Source organism: Anolis sagrei, chromosome 6 (genome assembly GCF_037176765.1).
Source record: "Anolis sagrei isolate rAnoSag1 chromosome 6, rAnoSag1.mat, whole genome shotgun sequence".
NCBI lineage: Eukaryota > Metazoa > Chordata > Lepidosauria > Squamata > Dactyloidae > Anolis > Anolis sagrei.
The window spans coordinates 4,593,270-4,618,338 of record NC_090026.1 but is presented as its reverse complement, the minus strand read 5'-3'; the positions used below and the strand labels follow the sequence as shown (position 1 = coordinate 4,618,338).

The window sequence follows — 25,069 nt, the reverse complement described above, 5'->3', positions numbered from 1 at the left end:
ATTATTATTATTATTATTATTATTATTATTATTATTATTATGTTGACTTTTAGTCCAACCCACAAAGGATTATCCAGTGCTGAATCAATGTAGCTTCTGGTTGCTTGAGAGTTACAATTAAAACTAGGCGTAACTCATACTACATATCCCATACTAGAGAATACATCATCATAATCATCATTGTTATTAATAATAGTCGGTTTTCGGTTCAACCAGGAGCCATGGAGGATTATTCCATGCCAGATATATGTAGCATTTGGTTGCTTGAGAGTTAGGCCTAAAAAACCAGACTCGAGTATGGATGACTAGCAGGGCACTGGGTTGCCTTGGCAACCAACGCTGGGCAAGATGGCCGCCGAAGACCGCGTGGTTCAAAAAAAAAAAAAGAGGACCCGGATGTTCCCATTCCAAGAGATTTGGAAGGCTTCAGTTTCAGCGGGGATGCGCATGCGCTTTGGTGAAGTGGCAAAGACCCGGATGTTCCTATTCCAAGAGATTTGGAAGGCTTCAGTTTCAGCGGGGATGCGCATGCGCTTTGGTGAAGTGGCAAGGACCCGGATGTCCCTATTCCTAGAGGTTTGGAAGGCTTCAGTTTCAGCGGGGATGCGCATGCGCTTTGGTGAAGTGGCGAGGACCCGGAGGACCCGGATGTTCCTATTCCAAGCGATTTGGAAGGCTCCAGTTTCAGCGCGGATGCGCATGCGCTTTGGTGAAGCGGCTCGTCCGGCAAGTGAGGCACGCGGGATGATTGGCGCATGCGTGGTGGAAGGGGAGTGAGGCGGGGGAAACAGCGCATGAGTCCATTCGACGCATGCGCTTCAGCCGCGAGGAAGGGAGACCAACTTGGGCCCTGCGGGTGTTTTGGACTCCAACTCCCACAATTCCTAACAGCCGCTAGCGGCTGTTAGGAATTGTGGGAGTTGGAGTCCAAAACACCCGCAGGGCCCAAATTGGAATTTGCCCCCCTTTTCGCGCCTGCGCAGTGTCGGAAAGCTGTTTTCCTCACTGCGCATGCGGGAGGAGGTGGCGGAAAAGGAAGTGAGGGGAGGAGGCTTTGCGAGAGAGAGAGAGGGAGAGAGAGTGAGGAGAGGCGGCGAGTGCGCGTGCGCACTGCGGGCTGGGTTGCAGCAGCAGGAGCGGCGGCGGCGGCGGCGGCGGTTGAGCTCGCGGGCGGCTGAGGTGAGCGCGCGCCCGTCCCTCCCTCCCTCCTTACTCCCGTCCGCACGCGGAACGGAGGCCTCTCCCGGCGCCGGGCCTGAGCGGGCCACAGGGAGGCGGCGGCCCTCGAGGCAGGGAAGCCCCGCCGCGTGAGCCAGGCCACCGCGAGGCCGCTGCGGCCTAGTCCCGGCGCCGGGGGCCCTTCTCGCCTGACTCCCGGCCATGAGGCAGCGGCGGGTGGGGAGCTCAAGTACTCCAGGCCCCGGCCTGGCCAAGGAACCGGAGGCCTAGGCCCGCCTTGGCCTCTCCTTTTGAGGGGAGGGCCAGCCAGAATGGGTTTATTAATTATTATTATTATTAATATTATTAGTATTATTAAGTCAACAAACGAGGGGAGGGAGCAGTGATTAGAGATGGTTCATTATTATTGTTGATATTCTTATTTAGTGGGTTCTTGACGACTGATCAGAATTGGATTATATTATTATTATCATTATTATATTTTTACATTATTATTGCAGTGATTATAAATGGTTTATTATTGTTGTTAATATGCTTATTTAGTGGGTTCTTGGTGACAGTGATCAGAATTGTATTATTACTATTATTATTATATTTTACATTATTATTATTATTAATTAATTAATCAAACGAGATGAGGGAGCAGTGATTAGAAATGGTTTATTATTATTGTTAATGTTCTTATCTTTATTACCATTATTATTTATTATTATTATATTTTTACATTATTATTAAGTAATCAAACGAGGGGAGGGAGCAGTGATTATAAATGGTTTATTATTATTGTTAATATTCTTATCTTTATTACCATTTTTATTATTGTTATTATTATTATTATTAAGTAATCAAATGAGGGGAGGGAGCAGTGATTATAAATGATTTATTATTATTGTTAATATTCTTATTTAGTGGGTTCTTGGCGACAGTCATCAGAATTGGATTATTATAATATTATTATTATATTTTTACATTATTATTAAGTAATCAAACGAGGAGAGGGAGCAGTGATTATAAATTGGATTATTATATTATTATTTTCGTTATATTTTTACATTATTATTATTATTGTTATTAAGTAATCAAATGAGGGGAGGGAGCAGTGATTAGAAATGGTTTATTATTATTGTTAATATTATTATTTAGTGGGTTCTTGGCGACTGTGATCAGAATTGGATTACTATATTATTATTATCATTATTATATTTTTACATTATTATTATTATTAAGTAATCAAACGAGGGGAGGGAGCAGTGATTAGGAAATAGTTTATTATTATTGTTAGCATTCTTATTTAGTGGGTTCTTGGCGACAGTGATCAGAATTGGATTATTACATTATTATCATTATTATATTTTAACATTATTATTAAGTAATCAAATGAGGGGAGGGAGCAGTGATTATAAATGATTTATTATTATTGTTAATATTCTTATTTAGTGGGTTCTTGGCGACAGTGATCAGAATTGGATTATATTATTATTATTATTATTATTATATTTATACCCCTCTTTCTCCTGCAAGATAATTTCTAATATTGTCCTATCCTAATATATTATAATGTAATACAATGTACTACTACTACTAATAGTATATAATGATATACTGCATATTTTAAGTTATAATGTTGGGTTCTTGGCAACAGTGAGCAGAATTGGATTATTATTATATTAACACAATATACTACTTATGATAATAATAATAATAATAATAATAATAATAATATAGCAATAATAGTATATAATGATATACTGCATATTTTAAGTTATAATGTTGGTTTCTTGGCAACAGTAATCAGAATTGGATTATTATTATATTAACACAATATACTACTTATAATAATAATATAGCATTAATAGTATATAATGATATACTGCATATTTTAAGTTGTAATGTTGGGTTCTTGGCGACAGTGATCAGAATTGGATTATTATTATATTATTATCATTATAATAATATTTTTACATTATTATTATTATTATTATTATTATTAAGTAATCAAACGAGGGGAGAGAGCAGTGATTAGATAATTATTACATTATTATTATTATTATTATTATTATTAAGTAATCAAACGAGGAGAGGGAGCAGTGATTAGATAATTATTACATTATTATTATTATTATTATTAAGCAATCAAACGAGGGGAGGGAGCAGTGATTAGAAATGGTTTATTATTGTTGTTAATATTCTTATTTAGTGAGTTCTTGGCGACAGTGATCAGAATTGGATTATTATTATGTATACCCTAATTATTATTATTATAATTCTACCCCTTTTCTCTCCTGCAGGATAATTTCTAATATTGTCCTGTGCTATTATATTATAATGTAACACAATATACTATAATACTACTAATAATGATATATCATTAATAGTATATAATGATATATTGCATATTTTAAGTTGTAATGTTGGGTTCTTGGCAACAGTGATCAGAATTGGATTATTATTATTATTATTATTATTATTATATTATATGTATACCCTTTTTTCTCTCTCCTGCAAAATAATTTCTAATATTGTCCTTTTATTATCATCATTATTATATTTATACCCCTTTTTTCTCTCTCCTGCAAGATAATTTCTAATATTGTCCTATGCTAATATATTATAATGTAACAATATACTACTACTAATAATAATAATAATATAGCATTAATAGTATATAATGTTATACTGCATATTTTAAATTGTAATGTTGGGTTCTTGGTGACAGTGATCAGAATTGGATTATTATTATATTATTATCATTATTATTATATTTATACCCCTCTTTCTCCTGCAAGATAATTTCTATTATTATCATTATTATTATATTTATGCCCCTCTTTCTCTCTCCTGCAAGATAATTTCTAATATTGTCCTATGCTAATATATTATAATGTAACACAATATACTACTACTAATAATAATATAGCATTAGTAGTATATAATGTTATACTGCATATTTTAAATTGTAATGTTGGGTTCTTGGAAACAGTGATCAGAATTGGATTATTATATTATTATTATTATCATTATCATTATTATTATAATATTTATACCTCTCTTTCTCCTGCAAGATAATTTCTAATATTGTCCTATTATTATAATCATTATTATATTTATACCCCTCTTTCTCCCTCCTGCAAGATAATTTCTAATATTGTCCTATGCTAATATATTATAATGTAACACAATATACTACTACTACTAATAGTATATAATGACGTACTGCATATTTTAAGTTGTAATGTTGGGTTCTTGGCGACAGTGATCAGAATTGGATTATTATTATGTTAATACAATATACTACTATAATAATAATAATATAGCATTAATAGTATATAATGATATACTGCATATTTTAAGTTGTAATGTTTGGTTCTTGGCGACAGTGATCAGAATTGGATTATTATTATTATTATTATTATCATTATTATATTTATACCTCTCTTTCTCCCTCCTGCAAGATAATTTCTAATATTGTTCTATACTGATATAATGTAACACAATGTACTATAATACTAATAATAATAATATAGCATTAATAGTATGTAATTATATACTGCATATTTTAAGTTGTAATGTTGGGTTCTTGGTGACAGTGATCAGAATTGGATTATTATTTATTATATTTACACCTTGCTTTATCTCTCATGCGGAGTATTAATTATTATTATTATTACCTTATTATTAAGTAAACATACGAGGGGAGGGAGCAGTGATTAAAATGGTTTATTATTATTGTTTTTATTCTTATTTAGTGGGTTCTTGGTGACAGTGATCAGAATTGGATTATTATTATTATTATATTTATACCCCGCCTTATCTCTCCTGCAGGATAATTACTAATATTGTCCTATGGTGATAATATGATATATTTTATATATGTATAATATTGATAATATTATAATCTAATGCAATATAATACTAGTACATTTGGATTGTGAGCTGCTTTGAGTCTCTGCACGTAGAGAATAAAGCAGGACATAAATAAAATAAATAAATAAAATAAAAATAACCTAAAAGCATCAGCATACAATTTAAAATATGCTATTGTTATATTTTAATACCCCTCTTTATCTCTCCTGCAGGAGACTCAAAGCAGCTTAACCTAAAAGTATCGGACAAAGTATTGGAAATTTAAAATATACAGCTATTATATTAATTTATACCCCACATTTATCTATCTTGCAGGAGACTCAGAGGTTAATAATAATAATAATAATAATAATATGTTTTAAATTTTATGCTGATTCTTTTAGGTTAAGCTGCTTTGAGTCTCTCCTGTAGGAGAGATAAAATGGCTTAACCTAAAAGCATCGACATACAATTTAAAATATACAGTTATTATTATATTTATTTATACTCTGCTTTGAGTCTCTCCTGCAAGAGATTCAAAGTAGTTTAAAATAAATGCATTGGCATACAATGTAAAATGTACAATTATTGTGATATTTATTTATATTCAGCTTAATCTCCTGAAGGAGACTCAAAGCAGCTTAACCTAAAAGCATCACCATACAATTTGAAATATACAAATTATTTATTAAGTTGTTGGGGACAGTGATCAGAATTAGTTTTTTGTGTTATTATCATCATTATTAAGTTGTGTGGGGTGGTGATCAGAATGGATATAGTAGCATTATTATTATTTGTTAAATTGTGCAGTGACCAGAATTGGTTTATTGGGATTATTATTGTTATCAAGTTGTGCGGGCAGTGTAAGAAGACCTAAGACCATCGAGAGGCAGCTACAACATGGAAAGGGGCTATTAGGTGAAACAATAGGTTTTAGTCCCAAAATTAAGGGGATTTTTAATATGGGGAAAGTTAAGGGGGATTTCCCATAGGGGCGGAAGGCTCCCCAGGGCCCATTTGCAGCTTAAAAGTATGAGGTTTTGTGAGAAAGAGAGCTCCAGACCTCACCCTGTTCTTCCCATAGACTCCAGACTTTTTAAAACTTTAAAATAGGAGAAAAAAGTTACTCACTCTCGCACACACATATATTTATATAGTCACAAATTTATACAGTGTCTCTCTGCATATTATACACTTTTATGTAATGTATATTAAGAGAGAGAGAGATGTTTCTTTGGGATTTGGGCTGGTTTTCTGAGATTTCCTTTCACCTCTGGGGTGGGAACCTCAACAAAACATCTGTATGGTTTCTTTGGGTGTCGAAAGGAAAAATGGACTTTCAGCCTAATGGAGTTGCATATAGAAAAGGGTTTGGGGGAAGGATTCTCCTTATTGAGGGCACATCCTTATGGTGTGAGCTTTCTATGGTTGGTTGTCTACAAAGTATAGTGAAGTTAACCCTCAAATGAATGGGGAAACTGGGGTAACAACTGCATTTGGGGGGAATGTGTAGCTGCGGGTCTTCAGTTGAAAGGTAGAGAGTGGGGAGCATGTCCTGAGCTGAACTGAGAAAGCCGGAGGTGGGTGTGGTGCAGGTTTATGGGGTTGAAGCGTCATTCGGGATATCCCTTGAAAGGCAGTTCTCTCTGTGGCAAAGATATGAAAAGAGAGACATTCTGGGGCTGATGGGTCAAGCTTTGCTTCCTTCTCCACCCTGCGTTTGGGGCTCTTAAGGGGATTTATGGTTTTCAGAATAGGATGGTGGAGAGGAACCACAAAACTAGGAAAAGTCAACATGCAGGGTGAGATGAATTCATGAATTCTCCCTAATGTGGGGTCTCAGTTAGAAAGGAGTGTTGGAGATACAGGTTGAATAATGATCCCATAGCACTTTGTCCTCCAAAGCACTTTACATTTCTTTAAGTCTGCTCCTATGCCCTTCCACAAACAACAGTATTACCTTTCGTTCATGTACCAGCATTATTTCCAATTTTAACTCTACATTTGGCCTTCCCTCTGTTTTTAATTATGTGTTGTTTTATTGATAATGTTGTGTATTTTATTGTCTTTTTTTTTTAATTGCTTGTATTGTTATTATTGCTTGTATTGTTGTGTTTGGGCTTGGCCTCATGTAAGCCGCACTTAGTCCCTTGGGGAGATGGTAGCGGGGTACAAATAAAGTGTTGTTGTTGTTATTATTATTATTATTATTATTATTATTATTATTATTAAGGACTGCCCCAGACTCAGGAAAAAGAGGGAGGACAAAGTAGTTTGGGGCAGGCAACGGTGGAGGTTGAAGGCCCGGCTTAGAAGGGGAGCCAAGAGAGAACATGTCGTGGTAGTTCCCGACAGAAGTCCCACCATTTTACTAGTGGTACAGGGTAGGAACAGCGTGTTTTCCAGCAACTATTCAACCGAGTTTCTCTTCGGGGAAATGGAAGAAAGAGGAGAAATTGGGAGGAGCGGGTGTCTGTGCCCCACACCAAATTAGGGTGTAGCATATACCAGAGCAGGACTCACTAATAAAGCAGAAAAGCTCTTGAGAGGCAAGTTTGGGGTTTACCATATGGAGCAAAGTTAGTACCACTAGGAAGAGGACTTTTGGGTAGGGAAATTTATCCTTCTGCTACGGAGGAGTAGAGTTTAAGCGATTATTAGACGTGCCGGTTAGAAATGGCTCTTTAAGGGTTACCCATGCCAGGTAAAAGGTTTATTTAATGCACTAAGCTGTAACGAATGCATTTTATCCACCCCTGGAATGCCACGTACCATTCTAGTGCTGGAGGAGTTGTAAGTGCTGGGAAAATAGGCAGAAATCTAGCTTTTCCCAGACAACCATAAAAGACAAATTGAGGAAGGGGGTCATGCTGTTCTTGTGTAGGTGTTAATGGGAGGGTCTCCTCTTGCAGGAGGGTGGGATAGTTGCCCAGAACATAGCCTGCTTTCAGCTTAACATGTGCGTACACAATCTCCATTGTGTACTCCCTTTGCAAAGTAGACAAGGCCGTTTGGAGGGCAGGAAAATGAGTTTCGTTGTGCTTTGAAAGGGAACTCAGCTCGTAACTCTAAGAACCCCAACTTGTTGCTTCTGTGTGAGAGAGGTTCAAGGGGGATTCCTTCCTTCCTTACTCCCTGGCAGCCCTCCTGGGGATTGCTCTCCTGTTTGAGGTGCGGAGGGCCACCATTTGCTCTCCAGTCTGGGCTGGAGCGAGTGGGTGTTGGCTGGGCTTTTCCTTGCATAACAAGGACCCTGGGCTGGGCATGAACTGAGCCTGGCGGTTGGTGGTTGGTTGAATGAGAGAGTTAGAGAGAGAGAGAGAAAGGCCCTTCCCAGAGCGCACTGCTGGCTCGCTGCTGTTGCTGAATCAGCATGTGGGGCGGGGGGACGGGACTGGGGAGTCTGTGCAGAGAACTCCTGGGAGCTTGGAATCGGAGCCTTTTGAATGGGACGATCTTCTGTGTGAGGTCACCCAAAATGGGCCTGAAACAGGGGGCCGGCTCTGCGCAGGACCGTAGGCGAGGGATGTCTGCCATTCTCTCTCCCGTCCCCTTCCATAAGGCAGCCACGTGGTTGAGTCTGGCTCTCTGCAGTGGCAGCTTAGCTGAATCATGCTTGGTCTTGGCAGGAAGAGAGGGAGTCTCCCTCCAAACATGTGGCGTGAAGGGCCGTGGCTTGCTTGCCCGCTTGCTGGCAGAGGCACTCCAAACTCCCTGCTTCCCCCTTTCCTGCCGCTCCCTTGCTGTAGGCAAAATGGGGAGCACATGGTCGTTCGTCTGCCTTTTGGGGACTCTCCTGCTGCCACTGCCGGGCCCCTCTTTCAAAAGGGCCGTCATTCCGGGTGGCGGAGCAGTTGTCCTGATCAGTTACCAGAGCATAGCGACTGTAGCGTAACGCTGAAACCAAAGCGAGCTCCGAATCTCTGGAGAAGGTCCTGGAGTCTTTCAGAACAGCTGTGACTCTGCCCGCCTTGTGTCTTGCTTTGCCTCAACGCTAGCATGAGCCTGCAGCGCGGCACCTCCTCAGGAACCCAGTCTAGTTTTTCCTGCTCCGATGTAAGGTGGGAAGGGTTCTGGGTGGCTAGGAAACTGCGGGCCTCCACTGAAAGAAACCAGAAAACCTGCCTAAATTTGTCCTTTGGGGAGGCCTCTCCAAGGAGAGGGTGTCTGCACTTTTCGTAATTTCTCCCCCAGGGTGTGAAGATCTGGGAGTTGGCCTTATGTAATGCCACAGCCTCCATTCATCTAATCTAGTGTATTGACTCTTGATTGCGATGCTCAGGGATTCAGGAATCATAGAATCAAAGAGTTGGAAGAGACCTCATGGGCCATCCAGTCCAACCCCATTCTGCCAAGAAGCAGGAATATTGCATTCAAAGCACCCCCGACAGATGGCCATCCAGCCTCTGTTTAAAAGCTTCCAAAGAAGGAGCCTCCACCACACTCCGGGGCAGAGAGTTCCACTGCCATGTCCACGGTTCCTCTGGAGGGGCGGAAGCCGTTCTGGGATTCTGGGAGGGTGTCTTCTGAGGGGCAGAAAGCCCCTCATGGTGTCTCATAACTCATAGTGTCTCTTAGTTAAAATCTAGATTCAATCTCATCATAGAATCAAAGAGTTGGAAGAGACCTCCTGAGCCATCCAGTCCAACCCCATTCTGCCAAGAAGCAGGAATATTGCATTCAAATCACCCCTGACAGATGGCCATCCAGCCTCTGCTTAAAAGCTTCCAAAGAAGGAGCCTCCACCACACTCTGGGGCAGAGAGTTCCACTGCTGAACAGCTCTCACAGTTGGGAAGTTCTTCCTCATGTTCAGATGGAATCTCCTCTCTTGCAGTTTGAAGCCATTGTTCCATTGCGTCCTAGTCTCCAGGGAAGCAGAAAACAAGCTTGCTCCCTCCTCCCTGTGTCTTCTCGCATATTTATCCATGGCTATCATATCACCTCTCAGCCTTCTCTTCTTCAGGCTAAACATGCCCAGCTCCTTAAGCCGCTCCTCATAGGGCTTGTTCTCCAGACCCTTGATCATTTTAGTTGCCCTCCTCTGGACACTTTCCAGCTTGTTAATATCTCTCTTGAATTGTGGTGCCCAGAATTGGACACAATATTCCAGGTGTGGTCTAACCAAAGCGGAATAGAGCATGGGGAGCATGACTTCCCTAGATCTAGACACTATGCTCCTATTGATGCAGGCCAAAATCTCATTGGCTTTTTTTGCCACCACATCACATTGTTGGCTCATGTTTAACTTGTCCACGAGGACTCCCAAGATCTTTTTCACACGTACTAGAAGGGTGCTTTCAGCTGTTGTGGTGGTGATGGTGGTGATAGTGATAGTAATAGTAATAATTATCTGCATATGCCTTCAGGGACCCCATTCATTTCCTTGTTAGAAGCTAGGTGTGAACTTAGGCATTGTCTGTTTAAGCCATTTTCTTCCTCTGAAATTTCTCCAAAGTCCCTGGCATTCATTGGCATTCTTCTACTTAGGTACTTGCCAGGGTTGGCCCTGTTTGCATTTATATTTATGCTGTTTTGTGCCATCAATTCCTTTCTGACTTGTGGCAGAGCATAGGCTACTCTTCCATGGGGTTTCCTTGGCAAGCCGTGTTGTCAAGGATGTTGGCCTTTGCTCTCCTCTTTGGCCCAGAGAGTGTGGCTTGCCCAGGACCATCCAGTGAGTGGCCAAGTGGGGATCTGAACCCTGGTCTCCAAAGTCAGTCTAATGCTCAAGCCACTAAAGAGTGCTGGTTCTCTGTAGCTATACCCCAGTTTCTATCAGTGTGGTTGGCAAATAGTTAATCCTCCTAGGATCTTTTCTCCAAGTGTTAAGCTGACCTAAACTTGTTTAGTTTTCAAAATCAGTCAGGATCTGGGTGTGCCCAGGGTGGCTACCATCTAAAAAAATAGATGTTAATCCATTCTTTCTTTCATTAGGGGTTGACTGGATGACAAGAATCTATTGAGGTGCTAATGTAGGCCTTTCAGCTTCATGTGGAGAACATGCTTAGAATTTTTTTAAGGCTAATGGAGCATTGCTATTTTCATGAAACTTACCTGGTTAGATGCCCATAGTGGGAGATCTCTTTTTTTTGTAAATGGGAAGGCAGGCTTCAGGATAAGTCCCAGGGAATTGAAAATAAGAAAATGCACAAAAAAGTATAGACTTACTACAAAAGAGATAAAACTTCAATATCAAATATTAGAAACTATTTGATATTCAATACATAGTTTTAATAACTTTTGATATTTGGTGATGTACTGTTTTTAATATGATTTATGTTTAAAGTGCGGTTTTACTATTGTAGTTGTAAGGCATTGAATTTTTGCCATTATCTATGTGCAAACCGTTTTGAGTGCTCCTAGGGGTGAGAAAAGCAGTATATAAATACTGTAAATAAGTAAATAAATAAATATAGAGATCCCTATTTGCTACTTGAAAACATAAATTAATTTTGTGGGGAGAAGAGTTGTGTTTGTTGCAGCAAGAATGATAACGTGGTATTATAGACTCAAGTTTTTATACTGATGAAGTGGTCTGGAGACTACAAAATCATATGCCAGAATGAAATTCTTAGGTGAAAATGTGTGTCACCAGACTGAGCTGTGAAAATTGTGTCATTTTCTTCAGGCAACACACCATTGCCATGCAGCATAATGTTTAAATTGAGATTTGGGGATGAAACACTTTCCTGGGGAAAGGTTTGCAGTATTTGTCAAGGGCCAAGCCACAAGAGTGTGCTCTTGCATTGAGAAGCTGGGCTTGCACAGCACTGACAATATTCCAGTTCATTTTACCTACTGCGTTCTTTCTTTTGTCCAGTGGGGAACTGCATATAAAGCCCAGGGGTCCATAGAGGGCACCCCCTCCTCCCCAAGTGGAACCCAGTGTCTGGCCATTTCTCCACGGGGTTTTAACCTGGTATACAATTGGGCCTGACTTTTCCCTGAAGGCTGTGTGCCTCTCTCTCCCCCCTCCCCCCTTGCAAGGAAACAACCCCCAACCTGGGAGGTGGCCACGGGCTACAAGGCTCTCGGCCCCAAAAAGGCATTCCTCCCACAGTGCTGGATGATCTAATGAAATGAATTGGCAGGTGTCCAGGTGAGCTAGCTCATGAATTTGTGGAATTCATCTCAGTATATTATGAAGGTCTGTGGTATATGGGAAGAAGATGGTTAGATATGTAAGTTTGTGTGGATTCTGTATTCAGCACCCTTTCTGCTTCCAAGTTTGCCAAAATAGTGGCTGTTGTGTGAGTGAAAGAGAGAGAGTGCAAGAGAACAATCCATAGAGAGCCGTTTAGCAGTGGAACTCTCTGCGCTGGAGGGTGGTGGAGGCTCCTTCTTTGGAAGCTTTTAAACAGAGGCTGGATGGCTATCTGTCAGGGGTGATTTGAATGCAATATTCCTGCTTCTTGGCAGAATGGGGTTGGACTGGATGGCCCATGAGGTCTCTTCCAACTCTTTGATTCTATGATTCTATGGCCAAATGTATTGAAATCTAATGTTCTATTGATAAAGTTCTTTTTTCATCTAATATCAGATTCTGTGCAGGTACACTGCGGTCACATAAAATGCGCAGTTACTAGAAATTTGTATGTACAGGCATGGGGACAGTTCAGCCACACTGGCGAGGGCCTCCTCCTAAAAGGGTGGCAGGTGGCATGTGCTGAGAACTCTTTTCCTTCTCCTCTTTGCAGTTTCCATAACATCTGATCCATCATGGCTGATGACCTCGACTTCGAGACCGGCGATGCCGGGGCCTCCGCCACCTTCCCCATGCAGTGCTCCGCTCTCCGCAAGAACGGCTTTGTGGTGCTCAAAGGGCGTCCCTGCAAGATTGTGGAGATGTCCACCTCCAAGACCGGAAAGCATGGCCATGCCAAAGTAAGTGAGCCGTGGCATCCCTGGCTGAGGGGGTCACAGCTTCAGTTCTCTTATTAACACATTGGCAGTCCAGCTCTTCTATTTCCTTCCATTTCTCTTCTTGCTGAATGCCTGAGGTGTGCTAAATTGCTTGGTTTAGAACAAGCATGGACAATCTTCAGCCCTCCAGGTGTTTTGGACTTCAACTCCCAAACACCTGGAGGGACAAAGTTTTCCCATGTCTGGTTTAGAAGGTGTGTGGTTGGGATTACAGTCTTAGCTGACTGGTAGAAGTCAGATTCTGTTTGGTGGCCTGGGCTGCCTTCCAGATATGGTGGTTGGCGTGGAATAAAGTTCTTAGCAGGCATGTGTAAGATGTGTAACTTCCAAACACCTGGAGGGACAAAGTTTGCCCATGCCTGGTTTAGAAGGTGTGTGGTTGAGCTTGAAACCTAAGCTGACTGGTAGAAGTCAGATTCTGTTTGGAGGCCTGGGCTGCCTTCCAAATATGGTGGTTGGCGTGGAATAAAGTTCCTAGCAGACATGTGTAAAATGTGCAAAAGCGAGGTTCAGCTCCTTTCCTCCTCTTGTTCCCTTTAGAACTGCAGTAACATTAGAAGCCAGGACTAGCAGAACCCTGCCTGGAGGCCCTGTTCTTTCATTGCCTAGCATGGGGATCTTTGAAGTTGGAGTTCGTTCCCTGTGCAGCCGGTGTGTAACCCCAGTGGCATTACCCACTTGCAGGAGAAATGCACCAGTAGGCCTGTGGGGTTTCTGTGAACATATGAAAAAGTCTCTAGAAGGCAGCCTCAAGCCCAAGGGGAACTTAAGGGGGAACTTAAGGGCATAGAGCAGGGTTCCTCAAACGTTTTAAACAGAGGGCCAGGTCACAGTCCCTCAAGCTGTTGGAGGGCCAGATTATAATTTGAAAAAATCATGAATGAATTCCTATGCACACTGCATATATCTTATTTGTAGTGCAACCCCCCCTTAAAAACAATACACTAATTAAAATGAAGAACATTTTTAACAAATATAAACGTATTAGTATTTCAGTGGGAAGTGTTGGCCTGCTTTTGTTTTATTTATTTATTTATTTCGGGCAGTTCTACCCCGCCCTTCTCAACCCCAAGGAGGGACTCAGGGCGGCTTACACCGGCACAATTCGATGCCAACAATTCAACAAATAAATTACATAACAGCAATAACCACAGTAGTTAAAGCAATCAATTTTTTTTTTGTCGTGTCAGGAGTTGCTCCTGTTGTGAGAGAATTGGCCGTCTGCAAGGACGTTGCCCAGGGGACGCCCGGATGAGTTGATGTTTTTATCATCTTTGTGGGAGGCTTCTCTCATGTCCCCGCATGAGGAGCTGGAGCTGATAGAGGGAGCTCATCCGCCTCTCCCCGGATTCGAACCCGCGACCTGTCGGTCTTCAATTCTGCCGGCACAGGGGTTTAACCCACTGCGCCACCGGGGGCTCCTCAAGCAATCAATTAAAACTAGATTGGCTTTTAATTGTTTAATTGTTATTGTTTTAATTTTAAGCAATCAATCAAAACAATAACAATTAAACAATTAAAAGCCAATCTAGTGGCCAGCGTTCACCGAGTTCTGATATCCGTAAGTCCATTCAGCATTACCATAGTCCTTTCCAAATTTCTGGTCGTCATTACCTTGTCAGTCTGCCAGATTACCCAAAGGCCTGGTCCCATATCCATGTTTTCAGCTTCCTTCTGAAGGAGAGGAGGGATGTTGATGACCTAATTTCCCCGGGGAGTGAATTCCACAGGCGAGGGGCCACTACCGAGAAGGCCCTGTCTCTCGTCCCCACCAGCCTCACTTGTGATAGAGGCGAGGCCGAGAGCAGGGCCTCCCCCGAAGATCTTAAACTCCGAGGTGGGAGATAGAAGGAGATACGTTTGGACAGGTACGCTGGACCGGAGCTGTATAGGGTTTTATAGGTCAAAACCAGCACTTTGAATTGTGCTCGGAACTGGGTCGGCAGACAGTGGAGCTGACATAACAGAGGAGTGGTATGCTCCCTGTATGACACTCCGGTGATTAATCTAGCTGCCGCCCGTTGGACTAACTGAAGTTTTCGAACAGTTTTCAAAGGCAACCCCACGTAGAGCGCGTTGCAGTTATCTATTCGCGATGTAACAAGAGTGTGGACCACTGTGGCCAGATGAGATAGGATTGTTGTTGTTGTGTGCTCTCAAGTCATTTCAGTCTTAGGTTAACCTTGAGCGAGGGCCGGGTAAATGATCTTGGAGAGCCGTATCTGGCATAGAGTATTGACTGGCCAAGCAATGGAGATATTGGGAAAGTAGAATGGCAAAAAGAGAAATAAGTATTTTTTAAGGAACAGAGTGAACCTTGGCTTGTTAATGACTTAGATGAAGGGCGAGAAGGCATGATCATCAAGTTTGCAGACAACACCAAATTGGGAAGGAGAGCCAATACTCCAGAAGACAGGAGCAGAATTCAAAATGATCTTGACAGATTAGAGAGATGATGGGGCAAAACTAACACAATGAAGTTCAACAGGGACAAATGCAAGATACTCCACTTAGATACTCCAAATGAAATGCAAAGATACAGAAAGGAGGACAATGCCTGGCTTGAGAGCAGGACATGTGAAAAAGATCTTGCAGTCCTTGTGGACAACAGCTTAAAAAGCCAACGGGATTTTGGCCTGCATCAATAGGAGTCTAGTGTCTAGATCCAGGCAAGTCATGCTCCCCATGCTCTATTCTGCCTTGGTCAGACCACACCTGGAATACTGTGTCTAATTCTGGGCACCGCAAGTGAAGAGAGATATTGACAAGCTGGAATGTGCCCAGAGGAGGGCAACTCAAATGATCAAGGGTCTGGAGAACAAGCCCTATGAAGAGTGGCTTAAAGAGCTGGGCATGTTTAGCCTGCAGAAGAGGGGCTGAGAGGAGACATGATAGCCATGTATAAATATATGAGTGGAAGTCACAGGAAGGAGGGAGCAAGCTTGTTTTCTGCTTCCTTGGAGACTAGGACGCAATGGAACAATGGCTTCAAACTACAGGAAAGGAGATTCCACCTGAACATTAAGAAGAACTTCCTGACTGTGAGAGCTGTTTACAAGTGGAACTCTCTGCTCCAGAGTGTGGTGGAGACTCCTTCTATGGAGGCTTTTAACCAGAGGCTGGATGACCATCTGTCGGGGGTGCTTTGAATGCGATTTTCCTGCTTCTTGGCAGAATGGGGTCGGACTGGATGGCCCATGAGGTCTCTTCCAACTCTAGGATTCTATGACTGTTTTCGGACAATGGCTATGTGTCTGTGTGATAGGTGATTTTATTTTATGTGCTGTGTTTAATAAGATGTTTCATTAGGGGAGGCTCAATTTTAATGTTTTATGTTGTTTTTATTGAGGGCATTGAATTGTTGCCAACACTGCAAACCGCCCTGAGTCCCCTTTGAGGTTGAGAAGGGCCATATACAAATATTGCAAATAGATTGATAGATAGATAGATAGATAGATAGATAGATAGATAGATAGATAGATAGATAGATAGATAGATGTGGCTAGCCTTTGCCTTGCCTCTTGGAAAGAGGAATCTACTGGGCCAAATGCCAAGTGACGGATGAGACTGTTTTACTGTTTTAATAATTGTTTTACTGTCTATGGATGTATTTTAATTTGATTTATGTCTAACTGTAATTGTTTAATTGTAATTGTTTGTGCTGGCATTGAATTTTGCCATTACCTATGTGGAAACCGCTTTGAGTCCCCTTCGGGGTGAGAAAAGCGGCATACAAATGTTGTAAATAATAAATAAATAAATAAGCAAGCAAGCAAGCAAGCTCTGTGAGCTGAGAACCTTTTCTCCTTTCTTCCTTCTAGGTGCACCTTGTTGGCATAGACATCTTCACTGGGAAAAAATATGAAGATATCTGCCCTTCGACCCACAACATGGATGTGCCCAACATTAAGAGAAATGATTTCCAGGTAAACAGAGGGTGGGAGTCAGTTGGAGGGGAGTGGTTTTCAGAAGAGTGTTCAGGCCGTCTTCACTGTCATTGAGGTGAATGGTTAGTTTAGGATAATGGTTGGGCTCTTGGAAGGAAGATAGATGGATGGCCCTTAGTAGAAACGTCTTAAATCAGATCCCAGTTGAAATGCCAAAGGGAGCCGCTGGTCAGCCAGCCAGAATGGAAACGGTCCAGAGGTGTAATTTCAGCCACATTCTCCTTCCTGCCCTCCATCCCTCCCTCTTCACCTGTTTCCGCTTTGGTCAGCATCTCCCACGGTTCTTATGGGATTCTTCTTCCCTCAGTCCTGTAAGGTTTGGGTTATATACCAAGTGATGTGCCAGGGTGAGCAGTCATGGAGGACGCAAGAACTTTCTTAACTTTCCTAACTCTTGGGAGAGCATGACTTGTCACTGTTACAAGTGGCATTTCCTGCCTCTCAAAAGAGTGTTTTTAAATTCAGTATTTTTTTGGTGATATATGAAAAAAAGGAATGAATCTGCGAAATTCAACAATCAAAATACAAGTATTATTTCTCCTGTCCCATTCCCACTCATGACTTCCGACACCACACCATATGGAATTGCTGTCTTGCAGAAGTCTGTCCTTACCATTACACTAATACACTCCCTGTCCAGCTATTTCAAGATCTATTTTTGTCTTCTTTTTTTAATACCCAAATGCAAGCCCCCATTTTCTTGCAAACCTTATTTGTTTCCTCCTCTTATGCCATTGAAGATCTTGGCTGTTTGCATATATTCGACTAATTTTCTTCGCCAATCCTTAATGAGTATCGTATTTACTTGAGTATAAGCTGAGTTTTTAGCCCTTTTTTAAGGCTGAAAAAGGCCCCCTTGGCTTACACTCAAGTCAAAGTTACTTATTAATTTAGCCTGTTATCATTATTATTTTATCACATGTTTTACTCTATTATTATCACATTTTCATTATTTTACTCTATTATTATTGCATTTATTATTTCACTCTATTATAACATGAATTATTTTTCACTTTTTATTATTGTTATTGTTACATTTATTATCTTTATTATTATTACTACATTTATTACTTTACTCTATTACTGTTATTACATTTACATTATTTTACTCTAGCAATATTTTATTACATGTATTTACTCTATTATTATTATTATTACATTTACATTATTTTACTCTATTATTACATGAATTATTTTTCTCTTTTTATTATTACATTTATTATCTTACTCTATTATTATTATATTTATTATTTTACCCTATTATTATTGTTACATTTATTATTTTACTTCATTATTGTTACTACATTTATTATTTTACTCTATTATTACTATTATTACATTTATTATTTTACTCTATTATTATTAGAAGAATATGTAACTACATTTACATTGAAGTTTAGAATAATGGTTTAATCAAAGTTGGACACTTACCTTAAATTACAGTTCTATGTAAATATTCCAAAATATTTAACCTACTGTTGCCTCAGTTAATGTCATTTTATTGGTATCTGTTTTTATTTTGAAATTTACCACTAGTGGCTATATTTCCCACCCTTGGTTTATACTCAAGTCAATACATTTTCCCAGTTTTTGTGGGAAAATTAGGGGCCTTAGCTTATATTTGGATCGGTTTATACTCGAGTATATACAGTAGTTCTTTTTTCCCCCCTTCCAAGATTTTACTATTGTGATTCTCGCTGCCATAAAACTATCTTGCCAAATTTTTCCACCTCCTTTACCAATGTTATCCTGAAACAAACCCAATAAGCATGTTTTTGGGTTTTTCTTAATCTTCTTAAGAATCATTTTGTTAGTTTCTTTAGTCACCTTTTTCCACAACCTTTTTACCGCCGTACAGGTCTGCCAAAGATGGAAGAAGGTGCCTTTCTGCGTTTTGCATCTCCAACATTCTTCCCCCCTTTGGGTTTTACCAATTTTGACCATTAATTCAGGAGTTGTCTAACTTCTATAATGTTTTCTCTAATGGGACCAGCTATTGAAGATTGAAATCCTTTTTTTCTGTAGGTGTTGATTAGAGGTCTGGTGGTCAGTAAGAATTCCAATAAGCATTCTGTCCCAGGGACATTTTCCTTTGGTCTCTGTGTCCCTAGCATTGCAGTAACTGAAAACTATAAACTTGAGTTGATTAGAGATATTGAGAGATATTGACAAGCTGGAATGTGTCCAGACGAGGGTGAAGAAATGATCAAGGGTCTGGAGAACAAGCCCTATGAGGAGCGGCTTAAAGAGCTGGGCATGTTTAGCCTGAAGAAGAGAAGGCTGAGAGGAGACATGATAGCTATACATCAATATGTGAGGGGAAGTCATAGGGAGGAAGGAACAAACTTGTTTTCTACTGCTCTGGAGACAGGGACGCTGAGCAATGGCTTCAAATTACAAGAAAGATTTATAATGTAATTCAGTAATTCAATACCTAATAATGTTTGTTTGCGATGTTATTCTACCTGTGTCGACAATCTATATAAATAAAAAATGTAATGTTCGTTTGTGGGATTAACAAAACTCATAAACCACTGGACAAATTGACACCAAATTTGGACACAAGACACCTAACAACCCAATGTATGTCCTTCACTCAAAAAATTTGATTTTGTCATTTGGGAGTTTTAGTTGCTGGGATTTATAGTTCACCTACAATCAAAGAGCATTCTGAACCCCACCAATGATGGAATTGAATCAAACTTGGCACGCAGTTCTCCCATGACCAACAGAAAATACTGGAAGGGTTTGGTGGACAGTGGCCTTTGGTTTTGGAGTTGTAGTTCACCTACATCCAGAGATCACTGTGGACTCAAGCAATGATGGATCTGGACCAGACTCTACATGAATATTCAATATGCCCAAATGTGAACACTGGTGGAGTTTGGGAAAAATAGAATCTTGACATTTGGGAGTTGTCGTTGCTGGGATTTATAGTTCACCTACAATCAAAGAGCATTCTGAACCCCACCAATGATAGAATTGGGCCAAACCTCCCACACAGAACCCCCACGTGGGCCACAGCAACGCGTGGCAAGGTATGGCTAGTAACAGTAATAAAAACAACTTTAAATACAAATTACAAGAAAGGAAATTCCACCTGAACATTAGGAAGAACTTCCTGACTGTGAGGGCCGTTCAGCAGTGGAACTCTGCCCCGGAGTGTGGTGGAGGCTCCTTCTTTGGAGGCTTTTAACCACAGGCTGGATGGCCATCTGTCAGGGGTGCTTTGAATGCGATTTTCCTGCTTCTTGGCAGAATGGGGTTGGGTTGGATGGCGCATGAGGTCTCTTCCAACTCATTGATTCTATGAGGGTTGAATGAAAAGTGATGCCTTCTCCTTCGTAACTCCTCAACAGATAGCAGTACTGATATGCAGCAGGTACTGGCTTGTTCAGTAGACTCTCCTCTACAGTTCCATTTTGGCGGAAAGCCTTAGCATTGAACGGCTGTGTTGTAGGCAAAGTGAGTAAGGGAATGCAGAATTCTTGTTGCAAATGATGCTCAGCGTCTGGCTGTCTATAATGATACCAGAAATTTGGAGACTGGAGGAGGATTTAATTAACGAGGGCAGTGCCCTCATGGCACCTCTTGTGTTTACGCTTTCCAGTTGCAACATAGACCAAAATTGTGTTGGTGGTGGTGAATCCGGACCCTTTTTTCCCAGGGCCTGGTGTTACCCCTCCAAAAAGGTTGGCATTATCCACACATTGTTCTTTCCTTGCTGACAGTTCTCTCTCCCTATAATTTTCCTTGCAGCTCATTGGGATCCAGGATGGGTACCTTTCCCTGCTCCAGGACAGCGGGGAGGTCCGGGAGGATCTGCGCCTTCCTGAGGGAGACCTGGGCAAGGAGATCGAACAGAAATACGACTGTGGCGAAGAAATCCTGGTAAGAAGAGGCAGTCTAGGGTTGGCATGGGCAAGCTTGGGCCCTCCAGGTGCTTTGGACTTCAACTCCCACCATTCCTAATAGCCTCAGGCCCTTTCTTGTAGTTTGAAGCAATGGCTTCAAACTACAGGAAAGGAGAATCCACCTGAACATTGGGAAGAACTTCCCGACTGTAAGGAGAGCTGTTCAGCAGTGGAACTCTCTGTCCCAGAGTGTGGGGGAAGCTCCTTCTTTGGAGGCTTTTTAAGAGAGGCTGGATGGCCATCTGTTGGAGGTGCTTTGTTTGTGCTTTCCCTGCACAGCAGGGGGTTGGACTGGATGGCCTACATGGTCTCTTTCAACCCTACATGTGGCCCGCTCACTGTGATTGTGTCTGATTTTTCACTGTATTATTTTGCATTTTTTACCTTTTTTATTGTGATGACTGTTTTATGCTTTTGTGTTACGTTATTGTAATTGCACTACCGAGCTTGGCCTCATGTCAGCCGCCCCGAGTCCCCTTTGTGGAGGTGGTGGCGGGGTATAAATAAAGATTATTATTATTATTATTATTATTATTATTATTATTGACACAAAAGTGCAGTATGTCACAGTAAACGAGATCTAGATGCTGGATTTCGTATCACAAAATCACAAGCCGAACACTTCCCAAGCGTCTAAGACTGTGGGATGTATTTCCAAATGATGCGCGCAGATCCAAGTCAGGTGGCCTTTTGCAGTTGACAGATCGTGATTTTCTGTATACATTTCAGATTTCAATATTAATGTCAAAAATACGTAGTATGATTTTACATAGGATTTGTGCTACATTAGAACAGTCAAGACAAATATCATTTAAGTAAAATAACATTAAATATTAATTAAACAGAAAAATAATGCCAGCTGTGATCTTTTGGCACAGCACACAGTGTGCCAATGACCACTGGGACCACCTGTACTGGTTTATGCCAGAGCCTTTGTAGTTCGATTTTAAGGTCTTGATAGCGGCTGAGTTTTTCCTGTTGTTTTTCCTCAATGTGGCTGTCACCTGGAATGGCGACATCAATATATCATATTATTATTGATGTTTAATTGTTGATGATGCTACTGTTTTTAACTGTCCCATATTCGTTTTGTGATGTTTTGGCTTTGAATTTTGCTGTTGTTAACCGCTTTGAGTCGCCTGAGGGCTGAGAAAAGCGGTATATAAATGAAGTAAATAAATAATAATAATAATAAACCAATCAATCAATAATCCAGACTTTTTTTATTTTCCACAATCGTGATGTCTGGTGTATTGTGTTCCAAAACTTTCAGTCTGGATTATTATTCTTATTCTTATTATTGTTACTATTATTGTCTGCTCCAGCAGACAAGAGTCCTTTGTCCCACCCTGGTCATTCCACAGATATATAAACCCGGTTTCCTAGTTCCAGCAGACCTCACTACCTCTGAGGATGCCTGCCATAGATGCAGGTGAAACGTCAGGAGAGAATGCCTCTAGACCATGGCCATATAGCCCGAAAAAACCTACAACCCATCAAATGCTAATCAAGGTGGTCAGTTGAAACATTCACACCTAGCTCCAGCAGACAAGAGTCCTTTGTCCCACCCTGGTCATTCCACAGATAGATAAACTCTTTTTCCTACTTCCAACAGACCTCATTACCTCTGAGGATGCTTGCCATAGATGCAGGTGAAACGTCAGGAGAGAATGCCTCTAGACCATGGCCACATAGCCCGAAAAAACCTACAACAACCCATTATTGTTATTATTATTGTTATTATTATACTATGAATTGAAGTCCAAAAGCCTAACCAAAACACCTGGAGGGCCAAAATTGGCCCCTGCCTGGATACTGAATTGATAGGATTTGACAATGTGGAATGAATTTACGGACTCTGAGCTGGCGAACGTTGAGCATTAGATTGGTTTTATTGATTATGATGTATAATTGATTGTTTTAATTGTTTATAATTGCTGTTTATATATGTTTTATCTTAACCCTTGGGGGTTGAGAAGGGCGGGGTAGAAATGCGTGAAATAAATAAATAAAAATAAATACTATAATTTCCATCCATGAATGCTACGTGTTGATATCCCTCCTTGTCCCTCTCCAGATCACCGTACTGTCTGCAATGACCGAGGAAGCCGCTGTTGCTATCAAGGCCATGGCTAAATAAAGGAACCACAGGTGAGTTCTGGGGCGAGTGGGGTCCGAAACAAAGCGGAAGGAGCGCGCAGTCCAGGGAGCTGGGGTTTGGTGGTCCTCTGCCTTGGGTCTGGGCAAGAGGGGCCATCTTTTGAGGCCCCCCGCTTTCCCCTTCCAGGGCGGCAGCAGCAGCAGCAGCAGCAAAACCAACAGCGGCGGCAGCAGCAGCAGCTCCAACTTGTTATGAACCAGAGAGGATCGCAACCCGCAGGCTGTCAGATTTCGCTCCAAAACCACCCAGATCTTTTTTTTTTCTCTTTTTTCCCCCCTTCCTTTAAAACAACAACAAAAAAACGAGGAAAAAAAAAACAACCAACCAGAAAGCGAAACCTTCCACCACCCTCCCTTTTGAATTAAAACAAAAAAAGAAAAGAAATCTTTTTATTTTGTGGTCTTTTTGAAAGGAAAACAGAAAGAAAGAAAGAAAGCTGGATGCTGATACGATTTCGTTATCATGATGCTATTATTATTATTTTTCTTCTTCCTCCTCCCTCCTTTCCTTCCTTCCCTCCTTCCCTTTTCCCCTCATGGGTGCTAGTGACACTACAGCTGTTTTCTGGCAAGAGAAAGTTGAGAATTTTGCACTTAAAAAAAGGAAAAAAAATATTTAAAATGGCTAGGAGGAGGAAGAAAACAACGACAAAAGACTCATGTTTAATTTTTTATTATTAGTTTCCATGCTTCTATATATATAGAGAGAGAGAGAGGTGGTGGTGGTGTTGTTTTGGGGAGGGGGAGAGAGTGAGGCGTCCGAAGGGGGGTCTTTTCTGGCTTCTTTCCTCCCCTCCTCTTCCTCCTTCCTTCCTTCCTTCCTTCCATCTTCGGCGGCTGCGGCCTGTCCTCCTTAAGGGAGCCTCCTTTCTATTGTGCTTCGAGGCTTCTTTGACGTTTCCTTTTGGGGGGATCGCTTCTCCGGTTGCTCCCCGTCCCGAAACCCCCTCCCCTTCTCTCCACTGCCTTTCGGAGCACATCGGAGCTCCCTTTTGCCTCTCGGTTGCAGGAAGGGACCCCCTTTTGCCTCCCCAATCATGTTCAATGCCTCCCCTTTCTTCCTCCTCTTTGCTCTAGTGCCGTAGTTGCCGCCGGGACACCCCCCCCCCCCCCCGGGAGCCAGCCGCTCTCCCCTTCCTCCTCCTCCTCTTTCCCTCTTTCGCATTCTGGGTAACTGCATCCCCTTCCCCAAGAGCTGTGCCAGGTAGGGATCTTTGCGGGGTGAACACCTAGACCCCCCCGACTGTTTCCTTGGTTCATATTTACTCTCTTCTGCTGTTCACGGGCCAGTGCTGTGGCCTCCTCCCCCCTCTCCCTTTCCTCCCCCCCCCCCGTGTTAATCCAACACATTTGTTAATCAACCTCAAATAAAAACAGAAACAAGTTTAATATGAAAAAAACCATCCCTGGTTTTGTGTCGTTTGTGGAAAGGGGGGGTCTCGAGAGCAGAGGGGGAGGAGGACAGTTGTGCTGCCAAAGGAGGGGCAATTCTGGGCACCACAATTCAAGAGAGATATTGACAAGCTGGAATGTGTCCAGAGGAGGGCGACTAAAATGACAAAGGCTCTGGAGAACAAGCCCTATGAGGAGCGGCTTAAGGAGCTGGGCATGTTTAGCCTGAAGAAGAGAAGGCTGAGAGGGGATATGATAGCCAATGAGCCAACAATGTGATGTGGCGGCAAACAAAGCCAATGGGATTTTGGCCTGCATCAATAGGAGCATAGTGTCTAGGTCTAGGGAAGTCATGCTCCCCATGCTCTATTCTGCTTTGGTTAGACCACACCTGGAATATTGTGTCCAATTCTGGGCACCACAATTCAAGAGAGATATTGACAAGCTGGAGTGTGCCCAGAGGAGGGCGACTCAAATGATCATGGGTCTGGAGAACAAGCCCTATGAGGAGCGGCTTAAGGAGCTGGGCATGTTTAGCCTGAAGAAGAGAAGGCTGAGGAGAGATATGATAGCCATGTATAAATATGTGAGAGGAAGCCACAGGGAGGAGGGAGAAAGCTTGTTTTCTGCTTCCCTGGAGACTAGGATGCGGAACAATGACTTCAAACTACAAGAGAGGAGATTCCATCTGAACATGAGGAAGAACTTC

General features: G+C 41.6%; 1 protein-coding gene across 1 annotated transcript; it reads left to right on the top strand.

The window, feature by feature from the left end:
• Nucleotides 1–980: 980 nt before the first annotated feature.
• EIF5A (eukaryotic translation initiation factor 5A) lies at nucleotides 981–24,368 on the top strand. The gene is made up of 6 exons (XM_060779875.2): nucleotides 981–1,179; nucleotides 12,722–12,908; nucleotides 16,769–16,873; nucleotides 20,654–20,785; nucleotides 22,886–22,959; nucleotides 23,096–24,368. Exons 2-5 carry the CDS (start codon nucleotides 12,744–12,746, stop codon nucleotides 22,946–22,948), a joined length of 465 nt encoding a protein of 154 aa, XP_060635858.1. The 5' UTR covers nucleotides 981–1,179; nucleotides 12,722–12,743; the 3' UTR covers nucleotides 22,949–22,959; nucleotides 23,096–24,368.
• The last annotated feature ends 701 nt before the right edge of the window (nucleotides 24,369–25,069 follow it).